Genomic DNA, 17,953 nt, shown 5'->3' with positions numbered 1-17,953 from the left:
ATGTTGATATGATAAAATAATGAAATAATCTGTTTTTTGAAAACTAGTAATTGCTATCATTTAACAATTATATTCTTATGCTGTTACTTTTCCCTTTTGTCATGATTTAAGTTATCATAATGAAAGAGCAAAACGGCTTAATGAACTTGAAAATCTCAATATTTAGTACTGATTTACTTGCTTTTCTTTGGTTTTGGCTGAGAAAATGTTAAACATATTAATTAAGATTTCATTAATTAATGTATTCATTAATTTTAAACTATCCATGAATCTGTACTGTGTAACTTGTTGATATCATATCCAAAGATCCACTTTTGGAGAAGGCAGCTATGAAACACATGCTCATATCATATCAAGGCAGAATGAGGCAGTGTGATGACACTGCCTCATTCTGCCAAATGCTGTGGACTTTACTCTGCTGCTAATAATTATCATAATGTGTTTATGTACATGGCTGGCTCTTGCATGAAGTGGTATAAGCTCTGTCTTTGTAATATACAGGGACAATAAAGAACTATTTTTCATATTTGATGCAGACAGTTGCTGTGAGCATCATTTCCTGGGCAAGAGTATTACCATCTACACAATGCTGCTGTACTTGCTTACAAAATGATCACATCCTCAACAATCTTGTCAGAAAGATTCAAGATGCAGCACTCATTTAAGAGAGAACTCTTATTAATTGCAAGGGATCAGAGGACACTATGGTACTGTTGGCAATGAAAGGACCAATGCCATTGCTCGATCTGCAGCGTCCTCTACCCAAAATTTGTGTTTAATAAAATTCTCTCATTATATACGAAAGGCCAAATCAGGCAATAACTTTATCTTAATTGGCAGCAACATTGGGACTTGGTTGAGAATACATAAATTACCAAAGAATTCATCCTTAATGTCAACAAATTTATCAGCTTCTTATGAATTTACCTTTCACACAGATTCATTCAGTTTCTAACTAAACATGGTTCATTTTCTTCTTACTTATACAGATTTTGACAATCTACCAGTGGCCAAGTGTTGCCTATGCCATACTGTGGGTGGGATCAGGCATTACATCTTTGCTTGTCCCGTACTTGAAGACATTTGGCTGAATTCATTTCATAACTTCAATCTAGCAATGCTGTGTGGCCTTGCCCACTTTCTTATCTTCTGTCTCACAGAGACATTTATCATCTGCTCCTGGAACTCATAAACCTGTATATGCATAGAACAAATGTTTATTATATTAATAATTCTATTTAACATTCTCCTGGATTACCTTTTATCTACAAAGAATTTTCCATTGTGTTTTTCTTTCATCACTAGTACTTTCAGTTACATTCCTACCTTGTACATCAACAATCATGTCAAAAAGCAAATCTTCATTCTCTGGCAAGACAGCTGAGACCATGACACTACTGGTAAGCTCACCTATACCTTCATCCCCAAGGTTGACACTACTGCAACTCTTTGCCACTTTTACCCAAGTTTCACCCTCACTAACCTACTTACAGGACATGGCAACTTTAAGCAATACTTGCATAGATTCAACCTTGGGGACAATCCACAATGCAATTGTAGTATTCAGGAGGACCAAACACCACTTCACTTAGTTTTTCACTGCAATACGTACTACATTAGGGATAGTTTAATGAGAGCTGCTATTCTTGTAGGGTACAACTGTCCTAGCAACCCACACCAACTCATTCACATGCGTACAGTGTTCCATCATATACTCGCATTCATATCCCATAGTGGGGCTTTTGGGAGCACTCTCTCTGGGGGCATGGATGGCAATTAGCTTTCCCTTGCTTTGTTTCAACTGTCTGTATATAGCTGCCTTTTAACTTTGTATTTTAATTCTTATTTTTTATCTTCTTTTTTAGTCTAAATTCAATTAGTCCTAATTGTAAGTTAGATTAGGGACTCTTAGCTTGGTTTCCAGTTAGGTTATGATAGGTTAGGTTAAATTAGATTAAGGTTTGTTAGTTTTAGTCAAGTAGGTTAGTTTAGTTAGTGAGTAAGTTAACGTTTAAAAATAAATAAATAAATACATTAAAAAATATATAAAAAAAATAAAATAAATAAATAAATAAAAAGTTTGGGGTCTTGCTCGTTTGTCTCTGTTGGTCTGTTCATCTTGTCTAGTTTGTCATTGTGTTCATTTGCTTTTTGCGCTGTCTGTCTAGCTGTTAAGTAGTATCAAGATTCATGATCACATTCAGTTTTATTAGTATTAAGTAGATATAAGTCTTCCTACTAACAGCCACTTGGCACTAACTTCTACACTTAGCTATTCGTTGCAGCACTCAATTATTGGTGTTCACTACACTCACGTTTTTTTTAGACCCTTTAGGGGACTACAGCCTTGCAGCCTAAAAACTGCATGTCAGCATCAAACATAGAGGGTACTGTAGCCTTATATATGCCATTCAGAGGGATCCTACCTTTCTCTACTGTCTATCTCCTCTCCCTCCTTCTTCCCCTCTTCTTTCCTTTATCCTATTTTTTTGCCAGCTAAACACTTAGTGTATGGTCGATGTCTTTCTTGTATATATGTGTTTTTCTTTCATGTTGTATGTATATTTGTATATTGTACATTTATATTACATCACCTGTGAATCTTTGCTCTTTTGTTATCATTATTATTCTGTTCACTACCAGCATCATTATTCTTTGTATTACTTTGTTAAGTTGTTCATCTTGCATTTCTTTTATATTTCTGCCTGGTTATGCTTAGCTGTACCAGGAAGCTTAATAAAGATTTTTTATGAAATGAAAAAAAATGTATATCATTTAAATTTGTTAAATTAAAATTTTAGTTGTGATTAAACTGGTTATGTAACAGTTAAATTATGTAAAATATGATTGTCTTTATCTTCTAACTTGTATGCAAAATCTAATGTTAAGTTGTTTCAAATTATTAGTTAATGGTAAAAATGCAAATTTCAGCAATTTTATAATAAAAATATTACATAATACTATTTTATGTAATATTATATCAGTGCATACAAACATCAAATATTTATGCATTATCAATTTCAGCTAAAAAAAATGCAAATACCTTAATTTTTAATAATTTTTGTATTAAAATAGTAATAAAATGAACAAAGTGTGCAATTACTAAAATCTTTCTTTTCATTATTGTGTAGCTTATAATTATATATACAATGTTATGTTATTATTTATTATTGCAGAAAACACTAATATTTCTGATATCTTTAATGTTTTATTACAGAATATTACAATGCCACATCAGTGGTTAGAAGGCAATCTTCCTGTTAGTGCAAAGTGTGCTGTTTGTGACAAAACTTGTGGTAGTGTTTTGCGATTACAGGATTGGCGATGTCTGTGGTGTAGAGCAATGGTAAATTGTTTAAAATTTTAAAATAAAATTTTCTTTATTATTTATTTATATTTAAACAAAAACAGATATTAATGTCAGTAATATCTGTAGTATACTTGATGTTTGAAGAGTCACCTGGAGTTGAGACAAGTTTGGGGTGGAAGTATGGTCAAATGTTGGTATGATGATTGCCTTAACAAATATAAAATAAATAAGCAGTAAATAAAGTAATTTTTGCTAATATTTACAAAGAAAGTTACATATAGGCTCTTCAATATCCATTTGAAACACACATTTGAAAATCAGTTGCCTAGCTTTTATTTACTACAGGGAATTAACATATTCTAAAATTGACAGTCGGTTTCTAAATAGTTCTCTGAGTCATTGTATGGAAATGGGAATTACTAAAAATTTATCAGTTTTTTCAAGAAGATACCCGTTAAGGACTTATCCCAAAATAACTCGGGAAAGTTCCATAGCATTACATAAAACTCGAGCGTTTGGACCCTCTGAAAATTTTTTTTTTGGATTTTTGGATGTTTTTTAGGTCTCCAAATTTTTTCAAAAATTTTTATTTGCGTGAAAAAATTTTATCGCGATTTTAATCAATCTTTAATGACGCGCGATTAATGCTTAATTGTTTTTTAATGCGAGTTTTTAATCAAATTTAATTCATCGTTCTAAAGTTGTAGTGCACGGATTTTACTTCAGTAAAGTTATTTAAAGTTAGTTTCTGATGTCCAAAACGACTTCCAATAGTTTTTAATTTTTTTAATTAATATATTTTATTATATATAAGTTTAATTAAATCGGGGGGTCGGAAATCGCAATAAAAATTTTAAGTTTTTAAAAATATACAGCCAGCTAGTATTCACCCTACTATAAACCCTTTGCCTCCTGTAGGTTTTGAGAGAATGTCCCGGGAAATCCAACACCAGCTGTTCTCAAGGTCATCCAGCTGTGTAAACAATGACTCATCAGTGTCAAATTTCACAGAAAGGCGAGACAAAGGAAGTTAAACTTTGAAGCTTTTTCTTCAAAATTAANACCCTACTTTAAACCCTTGTCCTCCTGAGACGTCTATGAGAATGTTCCGGGAAATCCCACACCAGATGTTCTCAAGGTCATCCAGCTGTAAACACAATGACTCATCAGTGTCATATTTCGCAGAAAGGCTAGACAATGGAAAATAAAGTTTGAAGCTTTTTCTTCAAAATTAACACATTTCTTTAGTTTTTTTTCAGTTTTAAATATTTTCTATGTTTAATTACATTAATACCAAAAATTGGAAAGTCTCAAAGGAGTTAATAATATCAATTAAAATGTGATTGATGTACAGAGAGTGGGACAGGACTAGAGCTGAGAGAAACTGTATCTCTCAGCTTTAGTCCTGTACATATATATTTGATTGATTTTGGAAAAATGCAATGGTAGACGAATGTATGTGGTATGTAAAAGAGTTTTTTAATATCCTTTAAAGATGCTCTTGGTAAGTGTAAAAAAGTTATTGGGTAAGTTTGTAGTTGAAATTTAAAATCAACAGATAACCCTCAGTTGCCTATAACCTGTATCTGCTTTCAGATTGATTTTTAAACACGTATAACTTATAGATTATTTTTAGGAAATTATGGCAATAATTTGGAATATTCTGAAAGAAAAGACTGAACTGGAGCAGACTTAATCTGCAACTATTGCTTACCATGAAGATACATATATGTACAAATACAGATAGTTGAATTTGGTTATAATGAGCACAAAGGGATTATGTGCATTTGCTTTTTATAAACATGCTACATTTTTTTTAATGATTTATCCCATATCACTAACATTGGATATAGTGAGTGATAATTAATGAGTATAAGTTTCAATATTAACTTTAATACTTTTGGATAAATAGTTCCAACAAAAAGATCTTTATAATGATAAATCAATAAAATAATAAGAAAATATAAATCAAGTGTGGTGGTGTGGAGGACAAATAAAAGGATGACAAAGAAGTAACTATAAATTAAACAGGATTTTATTTAACTACAGTTACGTGATTTTTCGTACACCTGGTTCGTTTACACTAAACACACTTGATCCCAAACTATAGTACGCACACAAGTTCGAAGTCGTCTGACAAATTCTATATGCTTTCACAGGCAGGAGACACGTGCTCGCGACAATGCAAAATTATGGTTTGAGAGATACTACAACTAACTTAAATCTACCTTAATCTAACTTATATGCTAAGGAAGAAGGGGGAAGAAATTAAGAGATATGAAGAGAAGAGACAAGTATAAGAGATATGAAGAGAAGAGACAAGTATAAGAGATATGAAGAGAAGAGACAGATTTGTGGGGGTACCCGGGTAAATTTGGCAGTCTCCGATCTTCTCTATATCGGTACTTGAGTCAATTTCCTTCTTCTCGTCAAAGAAAGAGCAAGCTAAAGGTTTGTCGCCTAGTGGGACAAAAAGGAGAAGGCTTGGAAGTTGTCTGCGAACGGTCGAAAATTAGAAGGACACCCAGATTAAGACTTCAAAAATGCTCTTGAATTCTCAAGAGAGTTTTTGAAGTCTTAATCTGGGTGTCCTTCTAATTTTCAACCGTTCGCAGACAACTTCCAAGCCTTCTCCTTTTTGTCCCACTAGGCGACAAACCTTTAGCTTGCTCTTTCTTACATCTGTACACCTCGGACGCTGACCCAAAAGTGTCTTGTTTGTTTTTACTGATGGCCTCAGGGCTTCTTAATGTCCCCTTTGTCTTCTCCCTTTGTCCTTGGACAAAGATTGTCCCCCACCCATAGAAAAAGAATAGATTAGAAAGTTCTAGAAACAGACGTTAAAGACAAAGGAATTTAGGAGAAATAAAACTTATGTCTACCCCTATTTACAAAGACATGGCATACCGCCACACAAGTACCAAAGGGGATATCAACTCTGGAAGTGATATTTTAAGGTACAGTGGTGCACTCAAGATTTAAATTTGAGGAACTGAGTTGAATGGGTAAAAAGATTTTTGATGTGAATTCAATAAAATCCCCACCTTATGTGACTGTTAATTCATAAATATTATAGAAATAGAACACATGACACAATACAAATTAAAAAATGAATTTTAATTAGAAAAATATTTTTGGAAAATTTTACTAGTGTTTCTTTTCTTTTTACTTTGGGAGGTGCCAGGCCCCTTGGCCCATTTCCTGGGTGTACCACTGTTAAGGTATAGTCCAAGTGAACACTGGTCACTGATTTCTGGATAGGAGAATTTGGTATACCACATAACAGAATGTTACTCACTATCAGTGTTCATCCCAAAAACTGAGATAAGTCTTGTTTATTCAACATCTTCAAATCACACATTTGTCATAAAAAGCAGTGAGAACTCTTTTGTCTAGGTGTCTGCCAATTTCCTTAATTAAGGAAATGTATATCATCTAGATTTTTTGAGGAAACAAAAAAATGCAATATTCTTTTCTCTATCTAACACTTTGGATCGTAATTTTCCTTCTCAATAGGGATATTTGGGTCCATTCTCTATTTCCTGGAATCAGTTGCTTCTTTGTTCAAGTCACATCCAAAAGTGAATCTTTGCCTTCAAAATTTTCTACTCTTCCACCCAGTTTCTTTCTTGTCAATTGTTAAACTGGTTCTCTCCAGTGGAAAAGGACAGTCTATGATTGAAAAATATTGCATGTCACAAATGATGTTTGCACTATATATTCATAATTATAATAATATAATTATGAATGATTGCAAAGTACAGTCTTCAAATAATTATTTTTTAGCTGTTATTACAGCTAAAAAATAATTATTACTAAAATTAATACTAAACAGAGTACAGTCGACCCCCCCTATAATGCGGTAGATACGTTCCGCTTTATAAGAATTTCGCGTTGTAGGCATCCTTAAATACGTGAGCCAATCACAGCCCGTCATGTGTGCAGTTTACGGACTACGAATGTTTGAAAGGTTTTCTTCCATAAAATTAATCGATTCTAGACTAATTTGACTCAACATTTCCAAATTACATATAATTTTTTGGGAATAATCTGTATAAACTATGCTATAAACAAAAAATTGTAGGATTACTTACCGAGTGTGTACCCTTTGACTACGCTCGTTGCTAAAGCTTGGTTTCGTCGCGGAACAGCGCATCAAATTGCGGCCGCGATTTCTGATATTATTTTTCTGCGAAAACTTCGTTGACCTTTGGAGACATCATTAATATAAATAATTTTTATGGCCGTTAAATAAGAAATGTTTCTTTCACAAGAAATGTATAAAATTACAGTACTAAACAGACGATAGGTCGCCTAACTCGCCGTAGCGTGACGCTAGACGGCGAAAAATATATATTTAATTATAATAAAGTTACAATAAATTAAGTTAATATATAATTATATATACAGTACCTAATTTATNTATAAAATTACAGTACTGTATTAGACTTACAAATATATATAATTTATATATATAAACCTGTATTTATATATATAAACCTAATTTATATATAATTAATATATAATTTTATATACAGTACCTAATTTATATATAATTTAAATGTAATACTCTACAGACGATAGTAAACTCAACTTGCCCGCCTAAAATCTTTGTAGCGTGGCGCTGAATGGCAGAAAGTAGTTTGGCTGCTCGTCCACTATTGCGATGATGTTTTACCACATTTTACAAGTCTTTTAGCGTCCTTATATGAATACAATCACAATTTTTTTGCTGCGATATATGAATCCGCATTATTTGAACTTGTGTTATAGGGGGGTCTACTGTAGTTTTCATTACTTCTATAATGAGATTTAAAGTGAAAACTTTTAGATAGTAATACTTAGAACAAAATAATAATTGAAAATTTGTTAAATGCTACATGCTTTTAAATCCATTACAAATTTTAAAAAAGTCCAATGTTATGAAATTATGAAAATCAATTTAAACACACAAAAATGTTTATTGTCATTTTTATTACTTGGCTTCGTCAGATAAATATCTCAAAATGTAATTAAAATCAAATTTTTAAATAATCCAGAAATTTCTTCCTGATGAACATTAGATATTACTTTTTTAAATTTGTAATTGAAAATTTAAAGTATTAAAAACAAATCTTTATTTTCTTATTTTTAATATAAAATTGATGTACATTTGATTATATACTAATAAATCAGTAAATAAAAAAGACTGATTTGTAAAGATTTTGAATTATAACATAATTTTTTTCAAAATTCATAAATTATTTTTATAAATTATATAATAGACCAATCTTATGATTTTTTTAAAGGTTCATACATCTTGCAAGCCTCATTTTTCGGTGCGATGTCCTTTGGGAGTTTGCCGTGTATCTATTGTGCCGCCTTCTGCATTGCACAGCATAGGAAATGATGAAGCTTGGGAAGCCTTAAGACCAATGGGTTGCAGTCCATTATTAGTTTTTGTAAATTCTAAATCAGGTGATAATCAAGGTGTGAAATTTTTGCGTCGCTTTAAACAGTTGCTCAATCCAGCCCAAGTGTTTGATCTCATGAATGGTGGACCAGGCTTAGGGTATAGTTGAAATTATGTATTAAAATTTTTATTTATGAATATTGTATTGCTGTATGTTGTTTCCTCTATTTTTAGTATTTGTATACTATGTATCATCACAAATGCTTTTTGCAGTCATCATGTTTTTTGGTTATTTTATTTTATTTTAGGTTTAGTTAAATATGCATATGTATTGATTGATGAAGATAAAACTATTAACTATTTGTCCACTTAATGTATTAATGGAAAATGTGTCTTTTCTTAATAAAAGATCAAGATATTTTTAATACATAAAAGAATACAAATGAAATATATTTTTAAGAATGCTTTAAAACTATATTAGATATTTAAATGTAATCAAAACTTTTAAATTAAAAATAAAATTGTATTTTAAATAGAATTTAATGTCATTTAGGTAGAATTTCAGATCCTTATCATAAATAAAATTTATGAATAATTTTTTATATATGTAGGCCACTAACTAAATTACAACAATTGTTAATGAACAAATAACACCTAATTTTTAAATCTTAGTATATAAATAACTATTTATTAAAGGAAAGAACTAAGACATAGAAAAAGTTAGAAGGCAAAGTAAATGTGTTGTGATACCTTAATATTTGTTACAGCATTCAATTATGTTATTAAAGGATAAGAATTGTAATTCCATTTGAAATCAAAATGTATTTTTATATTTTATCTTGTATCTTGATTTTTTTGAATGGATATGTTTATAAACTAAGATTTATTGTNATTGTTTGTTGACTAACACACATATATATATATATATAATTTTTTATTATACAAACTCTCAAAACTGGAACAATAGTCATTAATTCTAAATAAAATCTCAGTACCTATTTTTTATTTTAATTCTATTAACATATGTTTATCATTGCTAACATGAAAATTGAAGGAAATTGTCATATATAATTAAGTAGAAATCAGTCAATTAAAAAAATTAACAGGATAAATAACATTAGATATTGTAATAAAAATGATAATTTCTATTTAATAAATTCAAAATTATAAACCAGATTTTGTAGATTATTCACTGATAAAAGAATTGTTTTGCTAAATCCTTCTGCCAATTGTTTAAAACTTCCATAAAGTGCATATGCAATAGCGTTCTTTGTATAAATCAAATCATTATATGAAAATATTTTCAGATCAATATTATTCCATAATCAATATTAATATACAATATTATTACAACATTATCAAGTTCAATCAACTAAAAGAATAAATAGAAACAATAACATTTTACGTTTAAGCTGTTTTTAAAAACAGTAAAAATGTAATAATTTTTATAGCAAATAACATTTTACTCATGAAAATTTTAAGAAAAATGCAGACATAATTTATGGACAACCCCTTAATGAATTAAATAAAAAATATATAAACTTTTTTGTAAATGTAGACTATAATTTATGATCAAATTCTATAACAACTGTATGTACTGTGATAAAGGTAAAAAATTATTTTAGGTTTTTCTTTAGAATTTCAGATATGATGATAGACATTGTATACTTTGCCTTTGGTTATAATTATTAACAATATTCATTAAATGAAATTCAAGTTTACAATTTTATTATTCACTCTAATTTGTTTTTACATGAAATGAAACATGATATTTAAATTACTGTGTATTAATTCAGAATTTTGCATAGTTTCAAACTTTATTTTAGTAATTTAAAGAATCCAGATAAATATGATTATTTATTTATTTATTTTTCAGACTTCGAATGTTCAGGGCATTTAATCCTTTTCGTATTTTAGTATGTGGTGGTGACGGAAGTGTTAGTTGGGTTCTCACTGAAATAGATAATCTTAATCTACATAATCAAGTAATTATAAACATTGAAGCATTTTTAATATATTTTTGATTATTATTAATATTTCTAATATATTGTTTTATACGATGAAAAACATTTTTCCATTATTTTCTACTTATGTAATGTTCAAATATCTACAATATATAACAAATATCTTAAATTTATTGCTTGATGCTAAATTGATTTATCACATAAATAAATATTCAAGCATTTAAATGGACTTAAAAAGTATATGGTATAACTAATATGTTCATGTAATTTTTCTTTTGGTTTTTTTGTTAATTATGCTGTTCATTCCTGATATATTTTTCAAATTTCTTAGACAAAATGTTAAAGTAAATATCTTTAAAATTTTANGAATTTTAATGAAATATTTTGAAAATCTATAAAGTTTTAGAGCAAACGATGTCTCACATTAGATCTAGACCCAATATGGTGGAGTGGATAAATCAGCAATCAGTTATTTTTTTAATCTTTTCGCACTTTGCGCATTAAGAGGGCCTTTTAGCAAGCACAACATGGGTTCGGCCAGGCCCACAATGGGCCAAGTGGATGATGAAGGAAGGGAACGTCATATCTGAACAGACCTTTCCTTGAAAAATTATTGGGATTTTCGACCTGTCCAAATTCAATCCTGGGTTTCCCAGTGCGGCATCTTAGCAGCTTAAATTCACAAAGGGTGTAATTCACAAAGGGTGCAAAACCCAGCGTGAAGACTGATCCATAAACTTCTTATACGGCTGTCTGTTTTATTAAAATTAAAAATAAATTATTTATCAGAGTTATGTAATTAGTTTGAATTAGAGAAAAGACATTTGTTACTGTAGATAAAAGTATAAAAATTAGATAATTATGTCTGCTTTAATCAGAAAAAATAATAGACAGATGTTCGTTTCAAATACAAGATTAAAATGCAAACATTAATTAATTAGAAATGATGTTGAAAATGTGAAAGGCTTTAATAAATACAGTAATTTCAATTTGTTATACAGTCTAACCTTTGAACAACAACCACTGACGGATACAGTACATACAAAATGGCCATTGTTTTGGTTTTTCTACATTCTGATATAATACAGGGATATATATATTTATACTGCACTCTGCTATTGAAGTTTAATTTAACCGAACCCGAAAAGATGAAATTACACGCTGGAAGAGCACTCTGTTGTATATAATATTGGTAAAGTCGGAGCCGATATTATATAAAACAGAGTGGAATATTATATACAACTTATCTTAGAACAATATGATCTTAGAATATTATAAAATATTCTAAGAACATATTGTTGGCAGTTATTTCACATCACTAAGTATTCCATTTAGCTGTTTAAATAAGCCATTATATGGAAATGAAATCACTTTCTGGCTCTGCAAAACTTAGCTCTCCAATGGAAATCTTTCATGTGTAACCATAATTTATTCTATGGTTCAAATGATGAAAGGTGTTTCATTCAGGTGTAATCAATCGATAAAACACCTTAGCGCTCTCAAGGTTGAAACTCGAAACTCCTAATATTTCAGGATGTTGTAATGACTAAAATATTAAATTCTGAGAGTTAAAGGTCAAGAGATGGGTAGGTAGAGGGAGGTCACGTGTCATATCTTGTGAAATTAATAAAGATTTTACTTGTTGTTAGCATTTACAGTTATTTATTTATTATTATTTTTTTGAATATTAACATTTTCAAAAATTTAGAAGAAATATATTATTTTTGTTTGTTTAATAATTTTTATTTTTAAAAAAATATTTAAAAAAAAATAGAATATCAAACACAGATTACAAATTTAAGAAGAAATAAGCTGAATCTGATTTTCTAGATATATAAATTTATATGATTTAGAAGAAAAATTATCAAAAAAATCGATTATAATGCGGAAAATTAAGAGGAATTAATACTTAATTCGAATTATTATATACAAATTTGTTTTTTTTTATAACGTAAAACCATAAAAGTTCCTATAAATTGAATATGGAATTGAGAAGAATTACTCCTAAATTTGAATTATTATATAAAAATTTGTTCATATTTGTTTTTTATAAATCAATTTCCTTCAAGTTTCATCTTAACTATTATGATTTAGTTTTAATAAATCAGATAAATCAATGTTAAGAGCACTTCTATATAATTTTTTAAATGATAGTTTTCATAAAGACGTAATATGAGGGATGTTCAGGTCAATCTGGTACTTTTGCTTTTACAGGTTTATATATGACTTCTAGAGTGTAGGTAGGGCATTCAGTATGACCTGGCAAATGTGATCTCTTATAAACAGGCACTGCTCTATTTTGCGTTTCATTCTAGAAACTGCTATTCGAGATGGCGGATAACAGTGTGTGGTGATGAAATTTTTAATGAAGAAGGATGTAAAACCAACTGAAATTTACAGAAGACTTCAAGCACAATATGTTGAAAGTACTCACAGCTGCAGCAAGACATTTGAGTGATGTAAGTGCTTCAAAGATGGCTGTGAATCTGTCACTGATAATCCTGGTCGTGGTGGTTCTCAGCCCACATTGTCATTCCTGTGAACATTCGGTGGGTGGAAAAGGCTATCCTTTGAAAATCGTTGTATAACATATTGTGAAATAGTGAATAGGTGTAATCCTTCATTGGGAATGGTAAACACAATAATTTATGACACTTTGCTATTCTAAAAAGTGAGTGCATGCTGAGTACCAAAACAGCTTTCTGTTTTTGACCAGCACAGAAGAGTTGAATGTTGTACTGAACTGAAGGATCATTATGGAAGGTCAGTAACTTCCACCTATTTAGACCCCTGAAAGACTTCCTTGCAAGTCAACATTTCAGTATCGATAACAAAGTGAAGAAAGCTGTCCCACAATAGTTTAAACATACTGACAAATCTTTCTACACAGAAGCTTTACCAGCATTAGTAAAACAATGGTACAAGTGTAAAAATGTAGCAGGGGATTATGTCGAAAAGTAAATGCAGTTTACACCCCTTGAACTTTGTCATTTTATTTTATACATTCATAAGTCCCAGATTGACCTGAACATCCCTCATATAATAAACTTGAACTTAAAAAATAATTTTATTTTTATGCTATGATGTATTGTATTAGTGTCAAGTAGGAGTGCTGCCATTGGGAACTGGAAATGATTTAGCTAGAGTATTAGGATGGGGTTCAGTTTGTGATGATGATACACAACTCCCTCAGCTTTTAGAAAAATATGAAAAATCGACAATAAAGGTTCTGGACAGGTAACTATATTTAAACACATTTAGTAACAAAATATAATTTTTATTACTTTAGTTATTTTGCAAGTAGTTATTTTAGTAATCTATTACAAAAAGAAACAAAAAGTTTTTAAAATGGAAGAACAAATTTCTGTAGAAAAATGGTTTTGCAGAGTCCTAAAATTTCATTTGAATTTAATTTTTAATTATTTTCATAACAGTTTTTCTAAGTTGAATTCTAAAAATATGGAAAACCAGTTGAAAGGCCCGATGCAGGCATTGGAGCATACTAAACAGTTAGCATGCATAGCGATGATAAATAATTAATTACAAATGGTTTACTTAAAGTGCAGAGACATTCGGCAGAACACTGTTGAAAGTGAACTGCCCAGGGTAAATCGCATGAAGATCTGTCTACATTTTACCCCACTGGTCTTGCGGTACTTTGCAAGCACTGGTGGTTTTTCAAAGACCCAAAAAGTTTGTTTTTAAAATCATGATTAAAGTATTTCTCGAAACATGATGTTTCGAGTAAATACTCTACCATTCCCATTAAGTCCCCTTGTAAAGGTGTTTTAAGGATTTGAACTTTTACATCTTTCTTTTCCTTATTCTAGAGAAGGCAACATATAGTTGCCCATGACCAAACATGGACTCAGCTAAAGAAATCCCAACTTTGTTCAAAGTTTGTCCTTAAGACTTATTTATAGTCATTGCAAATGCCAGTTTTATTGGAAATTGTCTTCTATTTAATTTAAAAGGTAGTCCATCTCAGAGGAACATAAATCTATTAAAAAGCATAACTATCATTGTCATTCACTATGACCTACATCACTATATCCAATTCTTTTTAAATAATGCAGCAAGCAGCGTGCATGTCGAATACCATCAAAAAGAGATGAACACTGGAAATTCCTAGGTTTGCCGCTATACTTTGCTGGCACTCGATATGCCAACAGAGACTGGCCATTTTTTCAGTTTTATATAGTAGATAATAAATTTCACTCTTGTTACTATTTTAACTGAAAAATTAATCTGTAATTTAAACCCCATTACTTTTGTAATTTATTTATATCACATTTTAATATATGTACAGTGGTATAAAGTTTCAATTTTAATTTACTGAAATTTTATCATTATAAAAATAATTTTATCAACAATAATTCTAATTTACTGACATCAAGATGAATGTGAATAGGAAAATTCATATTAAAATCTAACAATCTAATGCTTTACAAATCTAAGAAAATGGAATTGAACAATGAAAAAGAAACAAGAATAGTTTTTACAGTTGTAAGAGTTACATATGTATAGTTGTTTACAGTGTATTATTAAAAGATTATGTTAACTCATTGTAAAGAATCAAATAATTTATTTGATAATGATGAAAATGATTATTTGATCTGAATATTTTTTTGTCTAAATATATATATTAACATATTAATAAAGGTAACATAATAAAGAAATTAATTCTAAAAGCTTTCTGCTTTTCATAATTATACTGCTTGTCATTAGCATTTCTAGTAATTTTTCTGATTATTTGTACTTCACATTTTTAATAAACTTATGTTTAATAAAAATGATTTCATATTGATTTGATGTGCTTTCAAATTTTAAATAATATAAAATAATTTATGGAAATATCCTGTTATAAATAACTTTGTTATATAAAATTTTATTGTTTTAATGAAATAAGTTTAATATGTATTCGATTGTTTTTAATGTTATATTAAGCAAGCAGCTTGAAATATATCAAACAAAAATATTTATTTATTTTAATGAAAGGAAAAGATGACATTAGAATGTCATATGTAAATGATATTTGTATTCAATAGAATACAAATACCATTTACATATATTTAATAATATGCTTTGAATAAAATATTAATATAATATTGTATATTGGTGTTATAATAAATTTTATTGGTAACACTTGTGATTAAAATATATTAATTAAAATTATAACTAATGTTTTTAAGATGGAGCATAATGACCTATGAAGGTACCATGCTAACTTCAAAAAAAGCAAATCAGGTGTGTAAAATTTCATTTTTTTTAATAAAATAAAATTCAGTGTATTTTAATATGTAGTCACTTAATCAACATTAATGTCAAACATATTTATAACGTTAATACAATAAAAAGTTAGATTTTAGATTTTTAAAATAAGAATTTTAGTTGCATAAACACAAATCTTTATTTAAAAGATAACAATTAAATGAATAATATTGAATCTAGAATGTATCTAGAGGTATTTTTCTTCTACAGAATTAAAGTTCTGAAGAAAATTTATTTCTAATATATAAAAAAGAAAGTTAGTTAGTTGATTAATTTATTCATTTCAATGCCATTTGAGTAATCCAATGGACTATAATAACTAAAATAACAAATTCTTCTTATCAGAATCAATGAAAATTAGATAATTTTAGTTTTTCTTTTCCTCCTGTGTGCTAAAATTTGTTTAATGTTTTCTAGGTATCTAATAAAGACATTAAATAATAATAATTGGCATGTTTTAAAACATTAATATACCTTTATAAAATTATAATTAATTAATCTTATGATTTAATTATAGTTTAAGTATTCGTTAATTAATTTGAGATTTAAATTATCTAATGTAATTTATCTTAAATATAATTTATTTAAGAAATTAATACAAAAATAATAATAAGCTTTTTAATTTGATAGAATATTCCATCAAATTAAATCTTAATGAAGGCTGTCATCATTCTTTTTTGTTTATGCATATATTGGATTAAACGTTTAGATATCTAAATATTTTTCTTCCAGAGAAATTCTTTTTAATATGATCTGTTTGAATTTAGTTTCTTTTTTTACATTCCTCCTGATTTGATATTTTTGTTTTTAGTCTTATCTTTTAGTTTTCAGTGATATTCACCTTAATTTTTTCATTACTTATTTTAATGCTGTTTTTAAGAGACAATTGCTAAGAAGAGAATTTTCTTTCTATTATTTTTTTAATGAATAGGATTTTCATTTAATTTATTCATTATTAATGTTTTGTTTTTTGTAGAAGTAGAAAACTTTTTACAAATGTAAGAATTTTAAAAAATTATTAATTTTAACATTTTGAAATTGATATTATTGATATATCAATTTCAAAAATGCTAAAATTAATAATTTTTTAAAATTCTTACATTTGTAAAAGTTTTCTCTTACATTGAAATGTGAGAAGATATTTAATTTTAAATATAATTATTAATTATTGCTTTGAATAAAATATTTAACAGAATGATCCAATGACAGTTTATGAAGATTCTGTAGTAGCTCATTTGACAAAAATTATTCATTCAGATCAACATTCTGTGGTAATCTCTTCAGCAAAGTAAGTATAATTACTTCTGATTTGATATATAAATTATAATTTAATATGATTAAATTACAATTTATTCATTATGTGGCAATTAGTATATATTTGTTACAATTGATACTATGTGGCAAAATGAATAAAAGACTTGTTCAAGCAGATTGCATTATTGCAGACATTGCAAGAATAATGAATTTATATATATGTTACCGGCCAAACCCGATTTCAGGCCAAACTAGTTTATCCTAGGCCAAACTAGTTTGTCCTACGCGTGTCAGGATAAACTAGTTTAGCCTAGGACAATCTAGTTTGGCCTAAATACTTTAGGCTAAACTAGTTTGTCCTAGGCCGAACTGATTTAAAATTATTATTCAAGTATATTAATGGTTAAAATAAAATTAAAAGGAAATCAATTAGATGAACAATATTTATTCAAGTGCTTCTCAGTGTAACATAAATAAAAGATTAAATATTTTATTTATTTTTACAGGGTGTACTGTTGTGGCATTTCGAATTACAGACAATCATTTTTTTTTACACTGGCACCTATTTGTAGCACAACTTTTGGTACAGGTGCACCGTATAAAATCTTGTCCTGTCCCAACTGAATGTTTGGTAGCTGCAGTCTTTAGTGAAATTTGAACATCTTGATTAACATCACTTTCTTGTAGAAATTTTTGAGTACAAATGTCGAATTCAGTTCTGTAATAAACAAATATTTTATTTTGACCAAATTACATAACATA

General features: G+C 28.7%; 1 protein-coding gene across 1 annotated transcript in view; it reads left to right on the top strand.

Annotated features, from left to right (window-relative positions):
• LOC111632390 (diacylglycerol kinase delta-like) overlaps window positions 1-17,953 on the top strand; it is a 127,480-nt gene that overhangs the window by 106,544 nt on the left and 2,983 nt on the right. Inside the window, exons 9-13 of the mRNA XM_023376805.1 lie at window positions 8,599-8,861; window positions 10,579-10,687; window positions 13,764-13,903; window positions 15,859-15,913; window positions 17,131-17,225. Coding sequence (XP_023232573.1) covers window positions 8,599-8,861; window positions 10,579-10,687; window positions 13,764-13,903; window positions 15,859-15,913; window positions 17,131-17,225 — 662 coding nt within the window. The remainder of the gene's footprint in view (window positions 1-8,598; window positions 8,862-10,578; window positions 10,688-13,763; window positions 13,904-15,858; window positions 15,914-17,130; window positions 17,226-17,953) is intronic.

This window comes from Centruroides sculpturatus, unplaced genomic scaffold (assembly GCF_000671375.1).
Source record: "Centruroides sculpturatus isolate CEXI.00-Female unplaced genomic scaffold, Cexi_2.0 scaffold715, whole genome shotgun sequence".
NCBI lineage: Eukaryota > Metazoa > Arthropoda > Arachnida > Scorpiones > Buthidae > Centruroides > Centruroides sculpturatus.
Note: the sequence above shows the minus strand (reverse complement) of the source record. Positions and strands in the feature narration are given on the sequence as shown.